Source organism: Peromyscus californicus, unplaced genomic scaffold (genome assembly GCF_007827085.1).
Source record: "Peromyscus californicus insignis strain IS unplaced genomic scaffold, ASM782708v3 Scaffold_13__1_contigs__length_99412109, whole genome shotgun sequence".
In the NCBI taxonomy this organism is placed as follows: domain Eukaryota; kingdom Metazoa; phylum Chordata; class Mammalia; order Rodentia; family Cricetidae; genus Peromyscus; species Peromyscus californicus.
This window is the reverse complement of record NW_026294424.1, coordinates 39,725,337-39,753,143: the sequence shown is the minus strand read 5'-3', so window position 1 is coordinate 39,753,143 and position 27,807 is coordinate 39,725,337. Positions and strand designations below refer to the sequence as shown.

Genomic DNA, 27,807 nt, shown 5'->3' with positions numbered 1-27,807 from the left:
GTGGTGGATAGAGGACTCTCTTCTTCAGGTGACCGCTCCATATTTGCTGGCTGGGTTTCTCATGGTAGAATGATCTTAGCATAGCTGGGCAGAGTCCCGAAGACTAAGGTAGAACTTCGTAGTTCTTCCTAAGGTGTCACTTAAACTGACACTTGGTAGCTGTGCCACATTCTATTAACTGAAGCAGATCACAGGGACCAGAGGAACCAAACAAGGGAAGTCAAAGTATAACAGGCACAGTCAGCATTGCCATGGTTCACCTGGGTCACCTGAGTGGCAGCCCCCCTTGTGAATAAGGGGGGCTATGTGCGTAATTCCAAATCAGACCTGGGAAACGTAATAAGGCAGTCTCACGAAGGAAGTAGGCCTGGCAGCACATGCCACTCTCCAGTCTTTTCCTAAGGTATTAGAAACTGTTCAATGCACAGAGCCATGTTTCATTCTAAGTACGTTTCCATATGGTTTGGGCATTATCTGGGGTTGAGGAAGTCATTACAAACTTAAGGTTAAAGTTAAGGAATTGCAATTTTTTTCTCATTCATTTTTTCTTAGACTGTGAATAAAACTATGTTAACATATAGCAAAGTATGTCATAGAGCAATTAAACTGTATATGATTTATAGAGAATAAACCACAATGTGATGAGTCCAGTGGCAATTATTTGCTGTAATCTTTTTTAATGTGACAATTCCCTGGATGTTATAGTGAAATATTTCACCCTTCAGCTTCACTTTTATGGCGTGTATTTATTCTTAATAGTACAGATTCCAAATTGTCAAAATACTTGAGCTGATTTATGGTAATTAGCTTTAAGTTAGAACATTTGAAGTATATTCAATTAATTTTATCTGTCTGGCGAAGTACAATAAGGTCTCCAGCTCTGTAAAGTTTTCTTTCTAATATTAGCTATGCATTTGCTGGGGGATGTGCTGGACTCAAATGAGTCTCATTTGAATTTGAAATTCAGAGAAGGAGCATGCAATATTCAGGATTAGTCAGTATTTAGGAAATGTACATATAAGGATTATTTGGGATAGCATCACCAAGATCCTGGACCGCTTGTTTATCACACGCTTGTTGATTGATCTACCTGCAGCAAATAGGAAGCAATAACAATGGAATAAATTATTCAAAGATTTGTCATCTGGATGAAAGTTCTTTAAGGATCATATCACAAAACAGTTGGGCAGATAATTCTCTTTATACTTATTTCTTCCAAGTTCGTGTACAAAAGAGCTATAGATCCATATGGAGTGGATTAACAGTGATGCTTTTAAAATGAAATTAAATATTCTAAACTGTCAGGAAATGATATATGATCTTTCCTAGCTAAAGCTTTCATTGGTAGTTTATCCTAAATATTATTTTTGTCTTTGAGAGGTATTATATAGTAGATGTGAGAGATTTATTTAAAAAAAAAACAAACAAACTTTGGATTGCTTGATACTGATTTTAGGACTTTGCCTTTAAAATCTGCACATAAGCAAAATTCCTGACATTATGAGTTGGGATTTCCACTGTAAGAGGATTTAAAATCACTACTGAAGTGACTGCTGGTCCTGAGTTGGGAAGCATGATATATCAGAAAAACCCCTCTACTCAAATTGCTCAAACTCTAATGGAATGGAGGAGACCAACTTAGAGCAAGCAGAGGTATCAGGTTCTCTGATAGTGGGCCCTTTAGTGCAATGATATATTTTATGTAGCACAAAAGCAGTTAAAAATCAGAATCCACATGGTGATGATGCCTGGTTGGAATGAGGTTACTTATCAGAGATCCCTATTTTACAGAGCAGCTTGAGACACACTATTGGAAAAGGCAGGCTTATTGATGCTTGCATATGCAAGGTTCAAGACTATTTACAAGTCCTGGGACTTTGAATTCTTCATACCTTTTTTCTCCACAGTCACCTTTTGGGGTCTTAATTAGTTATTTCCTGTTTTGTTTTGTGTTTGCTGAAAATCCAAAGAGAAAATACCAATATATTTCACAAACTAAAAGGCAATGTGATATTAAAATTTATGCTCTTGCTACTTATAAAAAAAAAACCCCACATAGCTGGGTAATTAAGATGTAAATAGCACATTGGACAAGTCAAGCAGGTTGTCTGGCTTTTGTTTTTCATAAAATATGTCCACTCAAAAGTGTATATGAGGCCCCAAGTATAAGTGCACTGTCCCCATTATTTTCCAACTATTAACTCTTATTTTATTGTTTTCAGAGGACATAAACCTCAGCAAGATGGTGGTCCCATTTTTCCCAAATAGTCAGGGATTATAGTTTATTACTTGCAACCCAGATGGGTCATGGCTGTTTAGAAAGAGAAATGGCTCCTGGCACAGTTTTGAAAGATGACTGGATCCAGCTGGCCACAGTGTGGGTGGGGGTTCACAGTATTGGTTGGATATGTGTTCACAGCTTGCTCTTCTGTGTTTCTCTTGCAGCTATCGGCAGGACCCTCATCCCCCGTTATTTTAGCACCGTGTTTGAAGGAGGGGTGACTGACCTGTATTACATCCTCAAACACTCAAAGGAGTCTTACCACAACTCATCCATCACGGTAGACTGCGACCAGTGTGCCATGGTCACACAGCATGGGAAGCCCATGTTCACCAAGGTAGGGGCCGCGCTCCAGTACAAACCTACCAAAAAGGAAAAGAGTTCAGCTGCTTCTTTACTTTAGCAGCTAACAGGGAGGTTTTGTTTCTTATGCAAATAAGTCTTTGATGGCTGAAGGAATACACACAGTATCTGTGCTTGGTTATTTTGAAAACGTTAAGAAATTTCAAATGTGAACAAACAAAGGGGACATTTCACTACATTACACTTTAACTATTATCTGGAAGTCATCTGCAAACAAAAGGCGTGTACAGGGCTAGGTTGCTTCATCATGGTCTCAGAGATTCTAGGATTGCAAAGTGTGTCACCCAAGCAACTCAGCAATGGCCACAGCAGAAATGGAAACGGGTTATAAAACTAAGAGTCAAAGAAGAGGGAGAGGGCCAGACAACAGAATGTTTGAGGCCAAGTTCAGAGCCTGTGAAGGATATGAAATGTAAAACAGAAGCAGCATAGACTCAGCATCATCCTAGTTTGCACCGGTAATCTCTGTCATGGCTAGAATATCAGCATGTGGATCATCCCCCTCACTGAGAACCACTGGGTAGTATTAGCAGAAGATAACTGTATGTCCCCTTCCAAGTGGGAAAAAAAATAGTAATAATCAAATAGTCACAGGATCTAGTAAATGTCAGTTTATTGTTTATTTATTTTTGGTGTGCTGAGGCTCACACTCAGGGCCTTGCATATGCTAAACGCATGCTCTGCCAGTGAGCTGTCTCTTCAGCCCCACAGAATTTTGCTTTAATGAGAACTTACTCATTTAATATGGACTAAAATTCTGCATGAATCTATTTTGTGATATTAATGATAGCAGCTATCTCTTTTAGAACAAAACACAGATATCTGACAGCCCTTTCTAGTTAAAAGGTGTTGGATTATCAGGGTTAATGACCAAAAATCAAACTGTAAAACTGGAAATGTGAAGCTTGTGCAATTTTTCTTCAAGAATAATCATTCAGTGTTTCATATTAGTGTCATCCGCCATACTAGTGCATTTCAGTCTTTCTCGGTGCCCATGATGGTGTATGAAGCCAAAGGCATAGGATATGGTTATGCAATGCAAAGGCAAGCCATAGAATACCGTTGACTCCATGGCATCTTGGTTTTGACGACAGGCATGTTTAATACTGCAAGGACTCGGGCTTTTCTCTGCCTAACACTTAAAAAGGCATCTTTTGGAGAAGAGCTTCATGAGAATGCTGGAGTCTGTGCTGGAAAGAGTTTTGCTTATGGAAGGAAATGGCCATTGAGAGGAAGGTCTAATCTGCCCATGACTTACCTCATTCTGAAGATAAAGGACATTTTCATAACCATGCCGACAAGATGAACACACCCCATTCCCTTCTATGGTTGCAAAGTCTGAGTACTGCAGAAAGAGCCCCCTCCCCTCTCAAATGTTAATGCTTTTAGCTGATTCAAATAAAACATACTACCTCATATACACTAGAGAAACAAAATATGATAATTAAATAAAACTTTTCCATCATTCGGAAACTGGGCTTAATGTCTTCAGCCATTGAAATTTTTAAAAAGCATCTCGTGGCAGTCTTTTTTATATATTTAGTCAATATCTTTCTTTCCCAGGTCAGGTTATAACTCACAAATGAACACAGTGAGATGCTCTGATGCTGTAGTATGGAATATTTCAGACTTGGGTTAGACCAATCTTTCTCTTCTGAGGAATCCATGAAGCCCCACAAAGTGCTATTTTCATTCTAGTTAAGACACTGAGGCTTTCCTCTTGGCTGCATTCTTTTTCTGGAATGTACCCTCTGTTCCCCAGGAGTCCAGTGGGTTTTTTTCTTTTCAAGAAAACAAGGCAATCACTAGAAAGACCTGAACACAGCTCCTTGGCTCTGAGAGCATCAATTACTTGACCACCCATGTCATTCTGCTCCAGGGCAGGCAGTATTATTTGCCTATTCCTGTAATGAATATTTCAGTACTCTGATGAAATACATCTCTTTCTAGGACATGCGGTTTCATTATAGGGACTTAATCCAGATGCTAATTATGCACATTTATTTTTAGGAAATTTGATGTGATTCAAAGGATTCATTTTTCTTCTCTCTCTCTCCCTCCGTCCATCCCTTCCTTCCTCTTTCCCACTCCCTCCCTCCACCCCTTGATGTTTGCTATACTACTCTAAGAATCTTCCTAATTTTTCTTATGTTAATTAAAAATAATTCCGTTTCGGGTAATAAAACACTATGGCTATTTTAAACAAACAATGACTTCTTGGTACCACAAAGAAAGGGGATTCTAAAACCGCTGCTGACATTTGGGTCTTAGTCCTGGTATTATTGAGCACATTATGTGTCAGCAGCTCACATTGTTCTAATTTAGACTATCACTAAACAATTTCTCCCCAAATAGCATTGACCCGATGGCACTGAGTTGCTTTTATGAAAATTTGGTCAACTAGTGAATCAGGAATCAGCCACAGTCCTAATCAACACAGATATTAACTATCCCTCAGGGGTACAGTGAGCATTTTGTAATTTCCTGATACCAGGAACATTATAGATTAAGGATAAATATGTAATTGGAATTTTTAAATGCACATAATAAAGCCTTTCTTTTATGTTTTCAATTTCAAATCAAATAGAAAACAAGGCTTAATAATCAGAAGAACATGCCGGGAGCCTTTCGGAGTCAAAGACTCTTGAGTTATATTCAAGTGAAGAGGATGCTGAGAAAGGCACTGTAAATGCTACATTCCTGGGTTTTGCATATTAAAACAATAGTTATGGGCACTACTGGATACCTTCCTCACTTCTGCAACCATGGGTTTATGGATTTTTTTCTCTTCTAAATTATTTATTATGAAATTATTTACTACCAAGTAAAACCTGGAAGGACATTAGATAAGTTTCCTCTAACCAAACACTACTCACTTGGATTTTTGACAATTGTTTCCCCATTCTTACCTTGTGTATCACATTATAGTATATAATTTCTCCTCTCCATGTTAAGGATCATATCTCCTTCATACATATTTATATATGTGTTATCTCTAGGTAAAATTCAGAGAGCTTTTTAAAATAGTATTCTAAATTCTCTATTCCATCTATGCCATTTACATGTAAAGATAGAAAACTAAACATTATCACCTTTAAGAAAAAAATGCACACGTTGTCTCAAAGAAGCTTTATGGGAACCGTTGAATCATACAACAGCACGGTCAATATTACTTCATTAGTAAAAGCCAGCAAAGGGTTAAAAAGCTACTGGGTAGTTTGAGAAATGTTCTTTTTTACTTTTCTTGTTCCTGGCCTAGTCTCAAGCTAGCACGTGATCAACTGAATGCTTGCCAGCCTCTTTCTTGTTGATCCTCCGGAGACCATCTGTGCTGGGGGCATTGATTAGAGTGTGTCTGCTGGGATTACATCTTTTCTGTTGCCATGCCAACTAATCAGCTGATTTTGGTTACCACAGAAACAAAATGTCAGAGCTCACAGTACGGTAACATGAATTCAGCACAACAGAAAATGTTTTCTTAATTGGGGACCCTTTTGATTTTTGGATTCCAACAGAAAGGCAGGTTTGGTTTTTTTTTTAAGGCCAACGTTAGATAAAAGCTGCATTAACTGTGTTCATTAATAAGCATATACAGATATTTTTTGAAGTGAGAAAAACATTACTTCCATTTTATTAGCTATGCTCATTTTTTATATTTCCTAACAAAGGAGACATACATTCCTTCATATGTACCTCTGTTATGCTTCCTGATGGTTGCAGGGAAAACAATCCTCGAAGCCTATGGTTTCATTTAGCTTCCATCAGGGAAGTGGGGGCGTCTCCGAGTCTTAGGATGGTGCTGTATGTATTAACACTTTGGGAAAAAAAAAGAGCAAGGACCAAAATTCTCCTCTGTCTTTCATTTTTGGAAGTCATTTAGTTCCCTTTAATAAGAATCTATCATAGTGAACTGAGATACAGTTTTAAGGGCTCCCACTTTACCCGTAGTGTGCCCTGAATAAAGTGAACCCATTTGACTACAAAGGGAGCCCAAGACTTGTGGGAATTTTCCATTTTGTAGGCCTGAGACAGTTTGTCTGCAAAAGAAGGCCCAACTAGTTTGCTACGTCAGAGTGAACAGAAGACACATCTGACCTTGGACCTGAAGATGCTCCAATTAAGCAGTCCATTGGGACTCTAGGCTTATCTTGTCATCATGAAACTTGGTTCTGGTAGAAGCAAACCAGAGCCTTTATCTGCCCTGACCCTGTGCTTTGCAGACAGAAAACAGATTAGATGGTAATAACAATAATAACAACAACAATACTAATAATAGCCCTGATGTTTAACCAGGTTAATATTTGTTTGACTATCCAATAATACCATCTCTTTAAAAAAGAGTATAGCCCATAAATACGTGTTTTCCCATTGATAGTTGACTCTTACAACCTCCCTTCTGTGAAAGTTGTCTCTGCAGGTGACCTCTATAAAATTAACACCCTGATGGTGGGGGTAAGGAGTTGGTTGGTTTAATCTTCATGATACTTGTTTGAAAACCTTGATAAATTAATTCCAGTGCTTAAGATGTGCTTGGAAGAATGGTTTGGGAACATTGACAATATCTCCAGTTCTACTCATATAACACTCATGGCTAAGATGCCAGGCTCAGCAGACAACCCCTCTCCGAGTTTTAGGGCAGGGTGCCCACGTGTCGGAAATTACTCACAAGTTCTGCTAATTGGATCTGAGGTAGAGGTCTTCACTCAGATTATCAATAATTATCTCACTGTGTCCCAAAGATCTTTGATAAAACGAACATGGCAAATGCATCTCTTTTGAGCAAAGCCCTATTGAACTCTCCGTGGTAATTCTCCCAGACAAGTTTTGGTTTGTGTAAAGAAACTATGTCCTTCAATCAGAGTACACGGAAAGCCTGCAATCATTGCCTGTGATGGTCAGAACTTTCTAAATTGTATTATTCCAAGAGGAGAGTGATTAGCCATATCTCATGAAAGCTTGATATAAACTATTAACCACATCTTCCTGGACTATAGTTTTACAGATGACTTTTTACATATTTTTTCAGAAGTTTGCATATTTGTGTTACCTAGGAAATCTTTTTCCCAGAAAGTCTGAGTAGAAGCTCAGTCCTCATGAATTCCCCAAAAATCCCTAGAGATACTTCTTATGATCTACAACTCAGGTTGTACAGCATGGCGACCAGGATTGAATTCTCTGTTCTCTTTGGTTCTGTTTATTTTATCTGCTCAGATACATCTTACCACCATTATACTTGTACCAAGCACAGTAGCCAGGACTCTACATATAGACTTCCCTGACATGTGTTTTCTCAATAACTCTTTCTAATGATGTTACTGTCTCTCTGTTCTGTTGATAAGGAAACTGGATGGTGTGGGGCACATTTGATTTTCCCTGAGTTCTAGAATGAGAAAAGTAGAGTCAGAATTCAAATCTAGTAACATCTGTTTTCAAAGCCTCCACATACTATGGTACTCCTTCCCCAAAACTAATATGGGTTTATTAACTAGTTGTAACTATTTATGTTATCCCCCACTTACTGTCTCATAGTTGAAACAGGACAATAGTGTGTATTGCTTTGCATTATTTTCTTCTCTTTCAAAGTCATTGTGCTAAGAATAATATGAATATGAAAAGTTAGAAATGCCTTTGTCATTGATTATAAGGGAAGAGAGACACTCTGGCATTCTATTATGTTTTATTAATCACATGTTCATAGGAAGGTGAGAGATTAGACATCCATTCATGTAATATAAACAGGACTTGCCACTGTTGATGTGATTAGTGTATTTTCTAAAAAACCCTGTATTTTCCAGGCATCAGTGACTGGTATAGGTACATTGTATTGAATACTACCTTTTGGAGTTCCTCTTTGGAAATGAAGATGTACTCCTGATGGGTAACTTTGTAGTAACTCACACTTGAGCATGAGTTATCTTATGGGAAACTTTCTCCCAAATTAGAGCAACCAAGGATTTGGGGGGTATATCGAGGTCAGGTCAAAACCTAATGCAAGGGAAACTCCCAAGAATCTACAAGGAAGACCCCAGTTAAGCAATAGGATATGTAGCCTGAACTAGCCATCTCCTGTGATCAGATTGGTGACTATCTCAATTGTCATCAGAGCCTTCATCCAGTAACTGATGGAAACAGATGCAGATATCCACGGCCAAATATTAGGCTGAGCTTTGGGACTTCTGCTGAAGAGAGGGAGGGAGGATTGTAGGAGCCAGAGGGGTCAAGGACATCACACACACACACACACACACACACACACACACACACAAAAAAAAAAAAAAAAAAAAAAAAAAAACCCACAGAATCAACTAACTTGGACTCATAGGAACTCACAGAATATGAACCAGCAACCAGGGAGCCTGCATGGGGCTTACCCAGGCCCTCTACATATATGTGACAGTTGTGTAACTTGGTCTACTTGTGGAACTCCTAGCAGTGGGAAGAGGGGCTGTCATCAATGCTTTGATTGGCTCTTGGTTGCCTTGCTAGCCTTAATACAAGGGGAGGTGCTTAGCCTTATTGCAACTTGATATGCCATGTTTTGTGATACCCATGGGAGGCTCGCCCCTTTCTGAACAGAAGCAGAGGAGGAGTGGTTTGGGGGATCACAGAGGGGAGGGAAGAAGGCAATGGGGGGAGGAGGGAGGGAAAGCTACGGTCAGAATGTAAAATAAACAAATAAACAAACAAATAAATAAATAGTGTGGCTGTGGCACCCATGAGAAGATGATCATCACAATGAAAGGTGGTGAGAAAGCCGAACTATGTACCAGTTGGTTTTGAACTAACATCACTAGAAGGTGGATTTGGGCCCCATGTTTCCAGATGAAAAATCCGAAGCATGTAAAGTTTCATTGGTGTCTGGTACTTGTGACTAGCAAGCAACTGAACAATCTCCTGAACCTATTGATTCTGACCCTAGAGCTGATACTTATCCCTGTGTACCATGGAGACACTGCCCAAGGACCTCAACGGACACTATATTGAGTAGCTGATGCGAGTTACAAACCATTGCTTGTACGAACTGCATAGCAAATGAGTGTGTTGTTTGTCACCCCCAGGTATGCACAGAAGGCAGGCTGATCTTGGAGTTCACGTTCGATGACCTCATGAGAATAAAAACATGGCACTTTACCATTAGACAGTACAGGGAGCTGGTCCCCAGAAGCATACTAGCCATGCACGTAAGTAATATCATCTCTATTTTATGTCCTTTCTTCTTATTCCCACTGCATCTTACTCAGCAAGGAAACCCAGTTCTGTCTGAACAAAGTCCTGCCATTATTACACAATTAGTTCTAAGTATTGAGTCTTCCTCTCAACCATTTGAATGCACAAGTTCTTATTTGCCTTCATTGTTCCCACTTGTAAGAGGTTTTTATATGTTAGTGGGGTTCCCTTGATGAATGGTTTCTATTTTCTTCAGTTGCAGTAGCTCTATACAAGATACTTTTCTACCTGGGTGTATGAACCTGTTACCAGTAATGAGAATGTGAACTAAAACAGGAAGTGAGAGCAGCTTCCAGTTCTGATTAGAACCATCTAACGAGAAGTGAGGTCCCTGTACTCTGGATCTATTGGCTCTTCCTAACTATGATGCTTGGATGGAATGGGGGGAGTGGGATGCAACAGAATCAGACTTCATGAGTCTGATTTATTCCTGGCCCTGAGAAATCAAAAGAGAACAAAATAACTTCAGATACCATTTATAGAATTTACCAAACCAGGACTTTTGCCAAAAATTTAATTTACAACTGTCACTCAAGGGTTGACTTATTTTATTATTATTATTATTATTATTATTATTATTATTATTATTGTTATTGTTATTATTATTTTATTTCCAAAGTAAAGAAGGAGAAAGTCCAGGGTGTCTTTCAATCCAAATATGGCAAAACAAGGTTGTGACCTACCTGGTTCTGAGTTCAAAACTCTGTCACCCAGCCTTTGGACCTCATGTTGTATCTCTAAACCTCTGATCTCACCCTTCTCTTTCCTACCTATTTGCCCTGTCTCTGCCCTTTCTGGTGACCCCAGGTCTTCTACTGTAGCACACTTATTTCCACTTCTTTGGATTTACCATGTTTCAAGTCCTTCGGAACTTTCAAAGCCAGTTTCACACCTTCCACTCTTCTGGAAGAAGTCTGGTTTATCCATTTTTTTTTTTCTCAAAATGTACCAAAAGGCCTCAGAAGGGTGTGAGTGAGAGCTGAGGCCATACATTGAGAACTCATGAGCTTATATTCCTGTTCATGAGTGCCTTTGGACAATTGGTATGATGTCTCTGGACTTCTAGTCCCTCATCTATACACTGGTATGGTTGTGAGTGTGTCTTGGAAAATCAGCTTGAGAATCAAGAATTAATGACTGCAAAGCACTCAGAATGATACTTGGATCATAATAGGACTTCAGTCGGTGTTGGTGATCTGTTCTCAGCAGCAGCAGAAATGGTGGAAAATGATCCTTCCATCATTGGTTATTGTCCAATTACAATGCAAGCTGCTTGTTGTTGGCCATGACACAACTTAGAGGGTCTACATAGGGCCAGATCTTCCCACGGAGGCTCAATGCCCATAAAGACTCTATTTCAAAACTGACTGGAAACTGTTACTACATGGTCATTTTCATCTATATTCTCTATCCATGATTACAAATAAGAATAATATTATCACTGAATTAAAAACACAGACAAAACTAAGGTTCTATTAGTTATACCTGATGTGGTCTCATGAGCACAGACACTGTTTACTTAGCTCTCCCTATGCATGGTACCAATTTGATGAGATAGAAGCAGAATGAGGAGGATCAACCAAGTGACTCACTTTCAAATGCAGTGCAGAAGGAATTTTTTTTTTGTTGGGGCCCTGGCCAAATATAACATTTGGGGTGATCTGTGGCGTTTTACATCCCATGATACTTTGAGAAATGTGATACCTACTCTTTTCATCCTATAGGATGAAAAGTATTGAGGACATTAATTTTAACCGAGTGGGGAAGAAAGCTAAAGTTTTTTCTCCACATAAAAGACTCTACACACACACACACACACACACACACACACACACACACACACATATTGGATTTTGGCATGATGTATTATTATGTCATATATTTTTGTGGTAGCTGCAAGTTTTTGAATGGGTCCTACACCCTATCTCAGCAGGGAGCAAGCATGGCTTTGCCAAGTTCTGAGGCATCTCTTCCTCTGGTTCAGACAAGAGATCTTCCAGCAGAGCTCCGTGACTTCCCATCTGAAGACATAGGGCCAGGGTCTCTCACAGAGAAAGCGACATCTTTTTCCCCTGGATCCAATGCATATCTGAGGCAGTTTGGCTTCCTAATCTTGCAGAAATGATCTCAAAGTGTTCTTGAGGACTAGATGCAAGTGACTTCCAAAAGTAAATTAAATTGTCTCCACCGATCTGTCCCTCCAAGAAATACCAACAGTGTCAAGAGTGCATGTCTCAGCAGCAGCAACATAGTCTAACATTTTCATGAGACCATCTCATAGGAGTGAAATATGTCATTTCCCTCTCTGCCCCCCCCCTCTGTTTAGGCACAAGATCCTCAGGTCCTGGATCAGCTGTCCAAAAATATCACCAGGATGGGTCTAACAAACTTCACCCTCAACTACCTCAGGGTAAGACTGATTGAATGAGTCTGTTACTTTGTTGAATTTGGAAAAAGAACTGGAGCTTTTTGTGTATTTGTTTGTTGTTTAATGTATCCTAAGCCAAAGAGTTAAATGAAGTATAAGCCAAGCTGGGTAACACAGGCCATAATCCCAGCTATTTAGGGGGCAGAGATAGGAGGATGGTAAGTTCAAGGCTGCATGGGCTATAGAGAAAGCTCAAGGCTGTCCTTGGGAACTTAATGATATTCTATCTCAAATTAAAATAAAAATCATAGTAAAAGACCTGTGTGTATAGTTCAATGGTAGAGTGTTTTACTAGCGTATGAGGGGCCCTGGATTCAATTCCAAGTGTTAATTGTTAGTTAATTAATTAATTAATTAGTAAAACCAGGTATACATAGCACAGATGTATATTCTGTGCTCCCTCCATCTCTGTGATGTGTTTGAGTGTGTGTGTGTGTGTGTGTGTGTGTGTGTGTGTGTGTTTAGTAGTAGTAGTAGTAGTAGTAGTAGTAGTAGTAGTAGTAGTAGTAGTAGTAGTAGTAGAAATTGTGGCTTAATTAATAACACTTCACAAAGCATCAAACCTGCACCTAGATAGGGTTAAGTTTGCTCACACAGTTGTAACTCTTAGAGTTAATTACTCAAAGGAAGCCATGTCCTTATCCCATAAATGTTCTGGCAGAATCAGTCTGCACATGCGTCCACTCTCTAAGGTGACAATGTTTGAGTTCTCTGCCTCTGTGGGCTCACCCTGGACTCAACTCCTCCTAAGAGAGTCAGTGTGCCACTTGAGGCAAGTAGCCAAGGCTATGGAGTCATCTGGAGAAATTCAACTCAGTGCCGTAATGCAGGTATTTCTAGGCCTTACAAATTCTCTACTTAAAGTGGCGTGGGTTCGGGCATTGTTTTTGTTGTGATATAAATTGTTTTTATTTTTAAATGTTAAGGGTTTTAGACAACATGTCTTACCAATACAATACTAAGAGCCTCCATATTTGTCCTGAAAGAGTTACAGAGATCACACCAGTTTAATATAGAATTCCAACAGTCAAGTCACTGGCGATACATCTGGTTTCACTCACAAAATGAACATTGTACTCCAGAATCCTGAGAAAGTGGTGGCCCCTTTGCCCCTGATACATTATCTCCTCACCAGGGTTCCCTTCCCAGCACTGAGTTGATGCTTTGGACTCTCTAGCTGCCAATGTACTCCACGCCCGTGGGTTCTGTTTTGTATCCACCATGCTTTGTGTACAAGCCTTGCACCTGCTGAAATGCAATAGGTTTTGGCCAGGCTCACTCTTCTATGCGGTGGGGCAGTGTTCCATTTCACTCACACATTTCTAGACACCGAAAATACAAAGAAAAAAAGCCAATCCTCTGCCACTAAGAAACTCATCCCTAAGGGGTGAGACTAATAAAAAGAAGACACTGCAGAGTGGTAAATACTATGATGCAAGTTTCCAGAAGAAAACCAAAATACCTTAGGGAGAGAAATCATTCAGAAGAAGGCTTTGTGTGAAAGGTGATCCATGAGTGGAGTAGGCAGAGATGGAAACGAGAAAATCAAAGGAAAGGGCCGAAGTTTCCACTACATGGAAAACAGAACTTGCACCAGAAGATGGGACATAGGAAAGCCATCTGAGCATTTAGCAGGTTTCATGGTCACCGTTCCCAGTGAGGAGCCAGGAGGGGTGAGAGAGTGGGTCTTGTCCAACCTGGCTGCTGGCCTGGGAGAACTATTTAGTGATGAGAAGCTCTGGCAGAATCCTGGTTCTGGGTTGAGAGAGAATATCCTCTCCATAGCCTAGAGGCCCTGGAACCAAAACCAGACTTGGCAAAGGCCAGAATCAACTGGGCTCTCCACCAACTCATCCATCACCCTCGGAGTCATAGCAGTCCTGAAACACTGTGTCTGCTCAGAGGAAACCCAAAATCTGCCCAGAAAGGTAGGAAGCATGTATGTACTCAGCCAGAGCACCTGGAACCTTTGCACTCTGCATTCAGAACCAGCGCTGCTTGAGTTCGGCAGTCTCTATGATGGGTAGCTGTACCTGTGGACCATGGGTTTGTTATAGTCCTATACACAGACTGCACATAGCTGCCCTTCGCCACTGCATTATCTCTCATCAGGGACCAGAAGAAGCTATAGATGTCCCCACTCAGAAAGACTGCATTCCGTGCCATGTCCTCAGCTGGCCTGCATGGGGATCAGGGACTCCGGAGCCTATTCCAGACTCTGTGACTAATCCTTTGGTGAGATCTCAGACAGAGTCTTGGTGACATCTGTTAGCTACTTTGGATGTAGATTAACAAAGGCCAAACTTCCCTTCTAACTCTCCTCCTCCACCTCTCCCAATTATATGGAAATGATTTAACTTTCACGGTGTAGTCAAGCCCCTCCAGGTCACATTCTACAGTCCTGCACTTTTAGCCCATGAAGACTGTGAAGGTGGAAGAGGGGCTAACCATCTTTCCTGACTGTGAATGCAGGAACATTTGGGGGTGGGGGGGGTGCCCTCAAGTTACCACTTCAGTGTGGTGCTGGCTGTGTACCAGATCCTGTGCCACAGAGCTCCCAACCTAGAAGTCTAGAAGTCTCACAAGAGCCCTGTCCATGGTCACCATCGTCAGGAGAAAATGAGCTATGGACAGGATACATAAGTGAAGTAGTCACCCAGCTTTGCATACCAAATGGCCGAACTAGGAAGTTGAACTGAGGCAGCCCACTGGAGCATCTGAGTGTTTCACGGCACAGCTCTGCCACTGTGCAGGTAGGAGTGGACAATGGTACTGATGGGAAGAGGGATGCAGCCAGCCACTGGAGCATGGAAGCCATCAGAATTTTCAAGAGTCTGGCTCACTGCCTGTCACACAATTTCTGCCCTTCTCTCCCCGTCCAAGTCTCTCCCAGGCCAGATCCTTCTCTTCTTTCAGGATGTATTCTTCTATTACTTCCCATGAGGCTCTCTCCCTTGGCATTCCTGGAGTCCTCAGCACATGGTCCCTTGCTGGATTCTTGGCAGGCCCCATATACAAAGCACCGCTTTACTCTTTTATCTCTTGCTCCATGGTGTAAGTAATGTGAAAACTCCCAAGTTCCAAGGAAATGTCACTTGAGTGAATGGTTAGCAGACGGTTTGTTAAATGATAGATTTGATTTTTCAATGACACCAAAAAAAAAAACAACCCTGTATATTAATTTTCAAAGTCACTCCTAGATTTTCACCATGGAAACTGAGCAGCAGAGGAGTGGGGTGTGTTATATTGAAAAAATAAAAGGAACCTCTAGCTCTCTCTAATGTGCAAAATTCCCACTTAGAGACCGACTCTGAATTTTCTGTGTCAAATTTTTATTCACTAGCAATTCTGTTTGCTCTTTCTCATTATAAATTTTTACACTAAACATCTCCCCCCGCCTTTAATTATTTGGGGAATGCATTCTTTCCACTCTGAAGAACAGATTTTTTTTAAAGTGAGTAATTATTTTGTCTATTTCCTTTGGCCTGGTTTTCTTAGCAGCTATGATACACATTTTGTGTTTCAAATATTGTACTTGATAGGATGTTTGGGCAATTATTATCCTGAATCTTAACTAAGATATATTCCTTTTGTATATTTTCTGACTCTGGATGCATTCATATGCATAATTTTTGCTTTCATGCAATCAGGTTGCATATGATTTCCTTTTAAAAAAGATTCATATTTTAGTTTTTATTTTTAATTATAGATGTATGTGTCTGTGTTGGGCTATGTGAAAGTGAGGGTAGGTACCTATGGAGGCCAGAGGTGTCAGATGTCCCCAAAGCTGTAGTTACAGCTCATTGTGGGTGCTGGAAACTGAATTCAGATCATCTGCAAGAGTAGCACATGCTCTTAAGCGCTGAGCCATCTCCAACCCCAACATGTAGTTTCTTATTGTTATTTGATGAGCAATGGCATCATATTAACCATTTATAATAGCCTCAAACACTCCAGTATGGATGGTGACAATGTTTATTTAATTATCTAATGTCAAAGGTGAAGTCATCTTTAAGTTGCTACCATCATTAATGCTTTCCCTCTGAACCCCTTTACACATGCTGTTCTTGACTGTGCTTCCTGGGGTTAGACTTTGCCAACTCCTCACTCATCTACATGGTCTTGAGCAAGCTGCTTAAGTTCCCTGAACCTCAGTTGCCTCCTCTGAGAATTAGGAGTGAGATGTCACACAAGATTGCCATGAGGACTGGTGAACTTCACTTCATAAATACCCTGGCATACAGGGGAGGCTGAGAAGTACCAGACACACGCTGTGCAGTAGATCAGAGTCCAACTTCCACCGCTGCTGTTGATTTGTTTTTCATGATATTTACCAAGTGCCTTAACTTCTCAGAACCCTGCCCTCTGCATGCGAGAACGGATGTGCCCATGATGTATCACAGCATCTGTGTCAAGGGTGAGGGTTACAGTGATAAAGCATGTGGAGAGTACTTTCCCAACTCTGAATTAGTACTCCAGGAATCCAAGTAAGCTTTGCTGCATTTGTTGCCCTCTTTAGACTGGTCATGGCGTTGAATTCTTTTCTGAGGTTCTGAAACCTTATGGAAAACCAGAAGAAATAGAAAGGAGAGAGGGAGAAGGGATTGAAGAGTAACGTGGGGTACAGGAGAGAGCCCAAGACGTGTGTCCTGTATTTTGCCCCTCCTGTTAGTGGTCTGAATGTGGGATGGTCCCTGTAGGCTCATGTGTTTGCCACTTGGCCTCCAGCTGGGTACTGCATTTAAAGTTGTAGAAGCTTGGGGAGGTGGAGGCTTGCTGAAGGAAGTCAGTAGCTGGAGGAAAGCCTTGGTGTTTGATAGCCCCCCCCCCACTTCCTCTCCTCACCCTGCTTCCTAGCTGCACATACAACATGACTGGCCACTTCCATCTGCCATGCCTTCTCCTCTATGATAAACTATAAGTCAAAATGAACCCTTAGTCAAAACAATGAGAAAAGTAACCAATACACTTTCTGAATGCAGTTAATATTGTAAATGTACAGTCATTGTTTGGGGAGATTTTTAATATTATCTACAGGCTTTAGTCTACTGTTGTTTTTAAATAAGCTTGAGCTTACCTTTCCAAATGAGTAATAGCAAGTGGGAGTGGGCATGAAAGCCTGTAAGATTCAGAGTCGTGTGTTTGGGGTTGTGGTGGCTTGTTTTGTTTAGATCCTGTACCTTCAATTTCCCCCCACAAATGAAGAATTTTGCTGCTGTTGTTGTTGTCATGCCTTAAAGAGCACTGCTCCCTGCAAGTCATCTCTACTGACAGCAAAGGGAGTACAGCCCAAGCCTAGACATATTGGGCAATTAACTTTGGAAAATGACCCCCAACAGAAGGACATGAAGTAGCCTCCCGGAGACTGAGTGTGGCTGGAGTCAGCACTGGAATCCTGCTGATGTGTTTTCTTGTTTCCTATTTCTGTAAGACTTTGACTCCTGGCCATATATTTCCCTTGGTCATATAAGTGGAGGAGGCATTTCCACCTAAATGCCACAACAAGCCTGAGGATGGAGCAGGTACCCCACACAGGGACTAAGATGGACCAACAGAGTGGACTGGGATGCTGGCTGCCCTTTTCTTGCTTCATGCATTCAGACAGAGCAGCAGCAAAGCCTTGACATTCTGGGAAAGCAAAACATACCCAGGCAAATCTCCCATGCCTTATGCAGTGCCTGGCATATTATAGGTCCCCAGAGGACTAAAGCATGTTATTCAGAATTTGATCCATAGGTCATAGCAGGCTCGCAGCTATTTGTTATGGAGTTAGGCTATGGCCAGAAAATGAGAACTTTAAAACTACCATAGCAACTTGTCATTTTTGATACAAACAAATGTGTGACCCTGGCACTCATCCTATTGATTGAAATATACATCCACCCAAGGGTTATCATACTCACATGATGAATGGCTGCTGGTCAAAGGCTAGAATACCACGTGCCATAGGAGATTGGCAAGCACTGGCATGGGATGAATCTGGTTCAGAGACCCACTCTGCCTTTCTCAAGGACTGTCTATGATTTATGAGTCTGTTAATTATTGAGGAACCTATATAAGCCCCTAATAAACACTGAAATGGATATCCTTCCTATTTTAAAGTTGCAAATCCAAGAGAGCAAACCAGGCCATTTCACCATCAAGAATTTAGAGCTACAAGGCTCTGCTCCGATTCTCTGTAAGCAGGAGGATTCAGACTCTAGAGCCAGCCCTGTACAGAGGTTTTGAAAGCCCAAGGACCCAGCCTCTGAAACCTCAGTCTGATCGATCTTCCCCACTTCCTCCTCAGCCTCCTCCTCTCCCTCCTCCTCCTCTTCCTCCTCTTCCTGCTCCTTTTCCATCTCATCCTCCCCCTCCCTTTCTCCACCTCCTCCCCCCTTTCCTCCTCCTCTCCTCCCTTTCTTCTTCTTCTGCCCCTGCTGTTTCTCTACTCCCCTCCCCCCTTCTCCTCTTCAGAGAAAAGCCCCAAATGAGAGAAGGCTGAGGAGACCCCTCGGAGACACAGGGATGTTGCACACAGAGAATGATTAAAACCTTGAATACCCAAAGGGCACTTTTAATTGCATTTAGAGATAGAAAAGCAGTACATGTGACTACATGGCAAAGAAATACAAGCAATTAACCCTTAAAGAAGTGAAGTAATCATAACTTACATACATCATGGCATCTAGCAAGCATGATCTCCAAAGTCAGGCTTGAAGGAACAGCCATAGAGTCCCTTATATAGAAATACATGCATAAAATATATAATAATAAACAACATAAATTTATATATATATATATATGTGTGTGTATATATATATATATATCCCCAAACAATGAAACAAAAACAGTACGTTAGCTGAGTAATCTTAACTGAAAACAATTTCAGAGCCATTGGTGATTGGCCATAAAAGTACAAATGGGGCCTGGATTAAAGAAAGCAATTTCCCAGTTTCAGACACAGAAAAAGAGGAGAAAATTGTTAAATAAGACACTGAAAATCAAGGCACATGGCAAGGTGGGAAATTGCCAGTTAGTCTAAGGAAAGGTTGGGGATTGTGAAGTTAAGTGCAAGATGGAGGCCTGAGTTTACTCTCAGAAAACAGTCCTTTCCAATTTTCTGGAATTATCTGTGGAGCGGGGAACATGTGTATAAGGAAACTAGGAGGAGAAAGGAAACAAAGGGAGAGATTTTGAGCTTTTTGAACTGAAGTTGAGGGAAAAAAGCAGGGTAGCTGGATGAAGTGGGAAGAGGAACCTGGGCTCACAGGCAACCCACTCTGTGTGTGTAACTTCTGGGTACATTTCCACTCTGCTGGGGCACCATCATCCTGTTCACCTGGAACTCCAGTTCCTTCAAACCCACGACCGTTGGGACTCTGGAGCCTTGTCCTCTGTCTTTCGTAGAGTTCAGAGAACAGAGAGATAACAAGCAATGTACGAATGCAGAAGCACAGGCAAGGCTAGTGCTCTGTTCTTCATCTAGGCAGGAAGGTTGGGGATGGTGTAACTTTGTAATTAATATAAAAGAAGCAAAATCTGGAAGGTTCACAACTTGGCAGTGAGGGAGAAGGCTGTCCAATAGACTAGTGTCACTAGGCCCTGCTGCCAGGAAGAGTCAGACCTGGTGTGTGTTAATCACCACAATAGTCTTGGGGTGGGGGCTCATCTTAGTGGTTCATTTTAAAGGAGAAAAGCCTTGACCAGGACCTGGCACTCATCTGGCTTCTTGCAGATGGCTAATCACAAGCTGGATTGGAATCTCACGTTAACTAGCATCCCACCACTCTATCAGACAGCAAGGATCTTCTTCTGAGCACTGGACTGGAGTCCTGGGTGAGCCCAGGCATTTCCTCTGAGACACACAGAGTGTTTGATTTTTCGAGTTGTCAATAGGTACAATGGAGGACATTGGAAAGTGCCCAGAGAGTAAAGTATGATGGGCGGCCAGAACTAGGACTTAGTTTATCCCAGTATGCCTCAAGTCTCTGTTTATCTCTGACTTCCCATAACCCCCAACTTTGAGACCCTTCTGTCATCATTCAGACAGTTGTCCCTATGCTGGCCGGGGTCTGCACATGTATTCTAAAACCAAAAAATCAAAATCAAACCATCCCTGGGGGAGACCTTAAAACCATCTGCCTCAAGCCTTCCAGTGACAACGTACTATGCGCGCGTGCGCGCGCGCACACACACACACACACACACACACACACACACACACACACACACACAACAAAGAGGGGCCTGCAAGGCCGTATAGAGTCTAACCTCTCCCACTTTAGTAATTGCAATCTGTAGTACCCCTGAACTAAAATTCTGCTACTCTATTGTGGTTGGAATGTGAAATAACCACCACAGGCTTACGTGTTGGAAGAAGGTCCCCAGCCGCAGTACTGTTTCAGGACATTGTTAAACCTTTGGAAGATAAAACCTTGCTAGAGGAAAAGTGGGTCACTAAAGCAGGCCTTGACGTTTTATGGCCTGGGCCCACTTCTGCCCACTCTCTGATTCCTATGCGTGCTCAGCTACCTCATCTGCCAGCTGTCAAGCCTTCCCCTGAGTGATGTACTATGTCCCTTCATAAACTGTGAGGCAAACTGGGCCCTTCCTCTCTTAAGTTGCTTCTGCTCAGGTATTTGTCACCGCAATAAGAAAAATAGCCAATACACCATCACACCAAGTCCTTTCTCAAAGCAGGCCCTTTACGCTCTACCAGTTCTCTTCACTGGTGGTAGAACCTTGGACAGGCGGCTACTTTTTCTGTGCCTCCGTGTTTCCTAATGATCTCTTACTTCAAGACTAGCTGACAGCGTTGAATGACAGGTGATGAAGCGGAAAATAAAGAAGGAAAGTCAGGCAGTCTTGAGTGGCAACAATGAGGGGGAGACAGAGCGGGGCTCGGCACTGCATCTTGCTGCTGCCTCTAGAACCAGCATCTAGTCTGGCACCGCAAAGGGCCGTGCATAGGGATGTGAATGTCATGTCTCCAGCATCGAACCTGAAGCAACAAGGAGTGGGCATGAGCTCTAAGTTAAGTATGCATCCTGAGCAGAGCGGGGCTATAAGATGCGCAGTGTGACATTCAGGATATGTCTGGATGGAGCTGTGGGACTTGTAATCATTTGGACAAAGCAGACCCTGGGTTCTGATTTGGGTGGATGTATCAATTTCAAAGGGCTGCTAGGGCCATTTGCTACACCTTGATGAACTGAGGTAATCAGAATTTTATTGTCTGCATCAGGAGGCCAAATCAGGATTTTAGCAGGACCAAGCCTGTAACCTTCCCTTGTCTCTTCCAGCTTCTGGTGATCCCTTGACTGGTGGTAGCCTAACTCTCCTGGTTGTTGTTTGTTTGTTTGTATGTTTGTTTTGCTGTTTAACGCTTTTTTTGTTTTTGTCTTTTTTTGTCAACTTGACTTAAGTTATCGTTATCTGAGAAAAGAGAACCAAAATTGAGAAACTGCCTCTATAATTTCAGGCTAAAGTCAAGCCTGTGGGGCATTTTCCTAATTAGTGACCTACATGGAAGGGACCAGCCCATTGTCGGTGGTATCATCCCGGGTCCTGGGATTTATACAAAAGCAGGCTGAACAAACCATGGGGGAACAAGCCAGTAAATAGCCCTCCTGTATGGCCTCTGCATCAGTTCCTACCTCCAGGTTCCAGCCTTGAGTTCCTGCCCTGACTTCTTCCGATAATGGATTGCGATGGAGAAATCAAGACAAATCAACTCTTCCCTGCACAAACTGGTTTGGGTCAGTGCATTATCACAGCAATATAAAGGGAACTAAGGTATGTTTGGGTTTTCTCCATCACAGGCTCTATCCACAAGCATGTGCCAATCACAGACTATATGACTGTGCACACTTTGTTATCTATGGAGCACATTTTTCATATGGCTGAACGTATGCCTTCCTCACGAGAAGCGTGCACACTGTTTCCCACCTCCTTCAAGACTTTCCTGGGTTAATTGTAGCCTAATACTGAAAGTCTCATTTGGAAGCATCTAATTCCCCCACCTTCCTTCTAGCTCAGCCCCCATGATTTATGAGATAGGGGAGAGGAGAGTGTTTCCTTCGGTCATCCTAGGAACATTTAGCATAAGATCAGACTTCAACTCCGGAAGCCCAAAGGAGGCAGATTTTAGCAGGAGGAATCAGTCAAGTTTTATTTCCTTTTTCTTTCAACTTTGCCTTTGGCTTCTTCCTGTCTTACCTACAGAAGAAATCTGCAACCACCTCCCATATTGCCGAACAGTCTTATCATGAGTGGAAAGTATAGATAGACAATGAAAGTTTCCCCAAGACTGATAAACAGAATTTATAAACACGCAAAATGACAGAGACCAGGACACCCTTCTGAGCTTTGTGCTTTTGGGCATCTCTCTGACAGTGGAAGGTCAAGAAGGAAAGTACTTGCTTTGGAGACAATGCTGAGCAGCAGACCCTGGCAGTAGACAACACTAACTATACTGTATCTATTAGCTATGACTTGTGAAGAAAAGCAGAAATGTTTCCTATCCTGTAAAGTGGCATGGAAGAGGTTGCATGTCGTCCACCTCCCAAGGCTGTAGAATAAACAACGGTATACACACTGACATGCTTAGTAAACTGGGTGATTCTCTAGAAATGAGCCTCTCTCCCTCACTGTCTTAACCCCTGTTGCCCATACTCTTGCTGTCTTAACTCACAAATCAGTGAGCTTTGAACAAGGGCCCAAGTAGATCTTTTGCAATTCCATTCAAGCTACTCGCTATTCAAAACATGTGACCCAAGTTGATTCATGCCCGTCAGCATCCCCATTATTCCAACTCACTCTCCACATCAACAAACTGTGTAGATTCCGATGACAAGGAATAAGCAAAGTGACAGCCAGCATTCTTATCACTATCACGTCTAAACTAATGTGCACAAATGAAAACAATACTGAACTGAATTGATGATATTACTAAGACCCTCACTGGACCCAAATAGGCATTTTCCTACTCCACTGGTAGAGTAGAAACTTGGTACACTCACTATGCTGAAGAACTTGGCAACATCCATCAAAACTACAATGCACATCTTTCTGTCTGGCAAATTGACTCCCTGGATTATTTCCCCTACAGATTTTGTTCTTTTATTTGTTTCTGTGCAAAAGTCTATTATGAAAGGCCATTTGTACATCACTGTTAACAATAGATGGAGATTAGAAACTACCTGGGTGTCATCAATCTAGTAGGGCTAACATGAGTTATCATATAGTACTAGAATGACAGGTCAAATACGTTAACTATTGGCTATTTCATTTGGTTTACACTAATATTTAAGGGAGGAGGATAACAGGCAGATAGAAAAACTCCAGGCTTCATGATTTCCCATTGCCTACCATGGTCACCTACCTCCTGTTCAATGTCAGAATGGGACACAGAACAGCCATTTACCAAAAGACAACTCTGTTCAAATTGTTGCCAATAATTTAACTGTCTCTCTATTATTTAAAAAAAACTTAATGATGCATATTTTGAACCAATCATTTCTTCATATAGCACCAAATTTAAATTGTATAAAAGTCTTACGTCTTGCACCCATTCCCTCCCTAGAGACATCCACAACTGTCAGATTTGTGGCTTTTTTTCCCTTCCAGCATAATTTGTGTATCTTCTGTCCTTCATTGTTTTCAATACACACACACACACACACACACACACACACACACACACACACACACACACACACAAACTCATACACACTGGAACCTGCAATGCTGTGTTATCTTTGTATCTCGGAGAAGGATGTCATTCTAGTACTATATGATAACTCATGTTAGCCCTACTAGATTGATGACACCCAGGTAGTTTCTAATCTCCATCTATTGTTAACAGTGATGTACAAATGGCCTTTCATAATAGACTTTTGCACAGAAACAAATAAAAGAACAAAATCTGTAGGGGAAATAATCCAGGGAGTCAATTTGCCAGACAGAAAGATGTGCATTGTAGTTTTGATGGATGTTGCCAAGTTCTTCAGCATAGTGAGTGTACCAAGTTTCTACTCTACCAGTGGAGTAGAAAAATGCCTATTTGGGTCCAGTGAGGGTCTTAGTAAGTGATGCCTCTTGCCACACAAGTATGGGGACCCAAGCGTAATCCTTAGAATACGCACAAATGCAGAAGGAGAGAACCAACTCCACAAAAGTTTTCTGACCTCTTCATGAGGACCTTGGCATGTGTGCCTACACATGTCATATATGCACACATATAATAAATTTTAAAAACTTAATTACATATTTTCCATACTATTCAACAGTTGCTGGGTTTTTTTTTTATAAATTTTAGTATTATAAGTAATCTCATTTTCATATTCATATGTACTTCTCTTATTACAAAAGAAATTTGTCATCCTCTAATATGTTTAATTTGTGGGGGTAGGAGAGATGGCACAGCATTAAGGGTAATTGCTGCTCCTCCAAGAGACCACAGTTCATTTCCCACCACGCACATTAGGTGGCTCACAATCCTCTGTAACTCCAGCTCCAGAGGCTCTCACACCTCTTCCGGACCCCACTAGCACTTGCACACATGGACCATACATTCACAGACACATGCACATAAGCAAAGATAATCCTAAAACGGAGCTGTTTGCATTTCCTTTCACGTGAATTTGTATGTCCTTTACCTATTTTTTAATTGGACTCCTGTTCTTTCTCTTATATGTGTATATGCAAGGCATGTGCTCTGCTACTGAGTTATATACCCCCTGGCTACATTATACATATAAATAGGGGTTTATATTTTACATAAGTAATTTAGTTGTAATATAATTGATACTACAAATTTAAAGTTTTTACATTTCTTTTGTTTTATCCATTGAAGGAAATACACACAGAGACAATTTGCATATAGTGTATATAATATTATTTATATAGTATGTTATATATAAATATATATTTGTATATATATTTATATATGACATAGCATTTCCCCCATGTCTTCTGTTTTCTGTTTGGTAATAGCCCTCTTTGAGGCAACGATAAAATAAAAAATTCCTCTGTATCTTCTCAGGCCCCCTTGTAAGTTGAGGAGCTGTTTTTTATACTAGTAATCAATCTTCCTGAAATGGGAAGAGTTATGAAGTGTGAGGAATCTTTTTATCTCCTGAGTTATCTACACACCACTTATTGATTAATACATGCTGTTCTCCTGGGTTTGAAATGCTGCTTCTAGCATATTCTAAAGTACACTGGGTACTCCAGTCCATTTCTGGACTTCAGTACATATTGTGTTAGTCTGGCTTTCCATTCTTAATCTGACACTGCATTTCTAAGAGTATTGTCACTTTATCATGTTTTGTATCCAGTAGACTATAATTTTATTTTTATTTTAGGATTCTTAGGGAATGTTTATTTTTCATCTAAACTAGAATTTAAAAAATATTTTAGTCATATTTATGTGTTAAGTTGAACTGCTTGGGCATCCCAGCTAAATTATTATAACATTTGCAAATGATAATTTTTACCAAGCCTTTTTCCATTCTTGTATTTTTTTTCTCTGTCTTTGGTCTAGTTATATTGGCTAACACCACTAAAAAGTGTTAAATGACAGCTAGTATAATTAACGTACTCACTCAGTGTCTGACTTTAATAGGAATGCTCTGGGCCTTTTCATTACCAGGACGGCAGCTTATGATGTGAGATAGACACATTTCTCATAGTCAGGTAGTATCTTGCTTTTCTCTATTAAGAGCTATTTAAAAGTTTTTTTAAATGGGATTAAATTTTATTAGATGTATTTTTTCTGTTGTGACTAAACATGATAATAACAAACAATGCTTATTTGATGCACTTGATATTCAAGGTAACATTGTAATTTCTTTGCATACATTAACTCATTTAGTCATTGCCTAAGCTAGAATTATCTATTATTACCATGATTACTACACCTTAAGAAACTTGTTTTCACAGAGGTTAGAAAACTTGGACAAGATCACAGAACATGGGCTATTTTCCTACTGTAAAACATTAGGCAATATTTCATCTTGCTTTCTTGATGGTAAATCAACATCCCATTCTGCAGCAAATCTTGCTTGTCCAGTGTGTATCTTCTTGTTAATTGGCCACATTCAATATTAAATACTGCTTAATATTTACCATTTCCATATCAATATTCAAAGGAAATATTTTAATAAAATTATTTCTTCTCTTGTCCGGAGACTTTCAGCATTCTCATGAATAGTCATGAACATTTTAGGAACATTTATTCTTCCTTTTTCCAGAAAAACTTGAATGGCATTGAAGTTATCCCTTTTTTAAAGGATTTGCAGACTTTCACTTTTATGTTATATGTATTTAATCCAGTGAAACCATCTGATACTGGGGCTTTTGGAGAGAAGAATGATTTCCTGACAATTTTTTTTCAGGCTATACCTTCAATATCCTACACAGAATGAATAAAATTCTTAATGTTAAAAAACGTATCATAAGCAATAGAAAGCTTTGAAGGGGTGACCATTCATTAAGATGCCTCTGAAATATTTGGGGAGAGAAAAGTTAATTCACTTTGGTGATTGAATTTACAAGGAATGTGAGAGAGGAGATGTCACCTCTGTCCCTCATTTTCTGCCTGTAGAGCAGGTTGGATTTTGACTGTCTTCACTAAGTAAGAATAAAAAAGAAGCCTCATCATAGAATGCATGGTGCAGGGAGGGCACAGTTCTTTTATTTGTTATTCAACTTGTTGGATTTGGAGATACTTATGACGTTCAGAGTTGTTTTCAAAAGGTGATCAGACAAAGCCTTGTGAAACATTTGAATTTCTGCAATTAAAACCATGGAGATCACTATGGATCAAGGCCAGGAAAAAAAAAAGTAAGAGAGTGAGGGGAAAGCCGTTGACCTCTACACAGTGCTCAGAGTGACATCACTTATTCTAACTTGCTCCCTATTGAGAATTTCTGGAGCCATGATTATGTGAATCCACTCTAACCATCTTTAAACACTAGGGATCATATCTTCTGAAATAACAGCCCAACTCAGGACCTCATAGATATCTCTGCTAAAAGAGACATTTGGCATCTAAATATCTGGATAGATGGTTGGAAATGGTTTTAACATTATGGTTTGTAATTTGTGCCACAAACCCAAAAAGCATCTTGAATCATAATGTTGATTTTTTTTTTTAGTACAAAAGAAAACATTCTAAGGACTGGAGACATATTGACTAGAAACCAGTGCTGGAGTCCTGAGGGAGGGTAGTCAACTGGTGAAAATTTTGCAATTTTAGGAAAGTATAGTCACAGTTTTAACAAGATTCCCTATAATAATTTTTAGGTATTATGATTCTGATGCACAGTATGACTGGTGAAAAACCTAGTTAATACAAATCATTTTAGTTTTCCTGACCATGAACTTCCACAAAACTCTAGAATATGCCTTTCCCATTAGTAGAGTCCAAGTAATGTTCTGAGATACATTTTACTTCTTAAAAATATTAGATTGATACACTTCACTGTGTAAGTTGGTTCAAGAATGACTCACTTAAATAAAA

At 40.6% G+C, this 27,807-nt stretch overlaps 1 protein-coding gene across 12 annotated transcripts in view; it reads left to right on the top strand.

The window, feature by feature from the left end:
- Ldb2 (LIM domain binding 2) overlaps window positions 1–27,807 on the top strand; it is a 351,760-nt gene that overhangs the window by 282,699 nt on the left and 41,254 nt on the right. For all 12 annotated transcript variants that reach the window (XM_052734872.1, XM_052734870.1, XM_052734871.1 and 9 more), the window contains exons 3-5: window positions 2,446–2,618; window positions 9,703–9,825; window positions 12,198–12,281. In XM_052734872.1, the coding sequence (XP_052590832.1) occupies window positions 2,446–2,618; window positions 9,703–9,825; window positions 12,198–12,281 (380 nt within the window). The remainder of the gene's footprint in view (window positions 1–2,445; window positions 2,619–9,702; window positions 9,826–12,197; window positions 12,282–27,807) is intronic.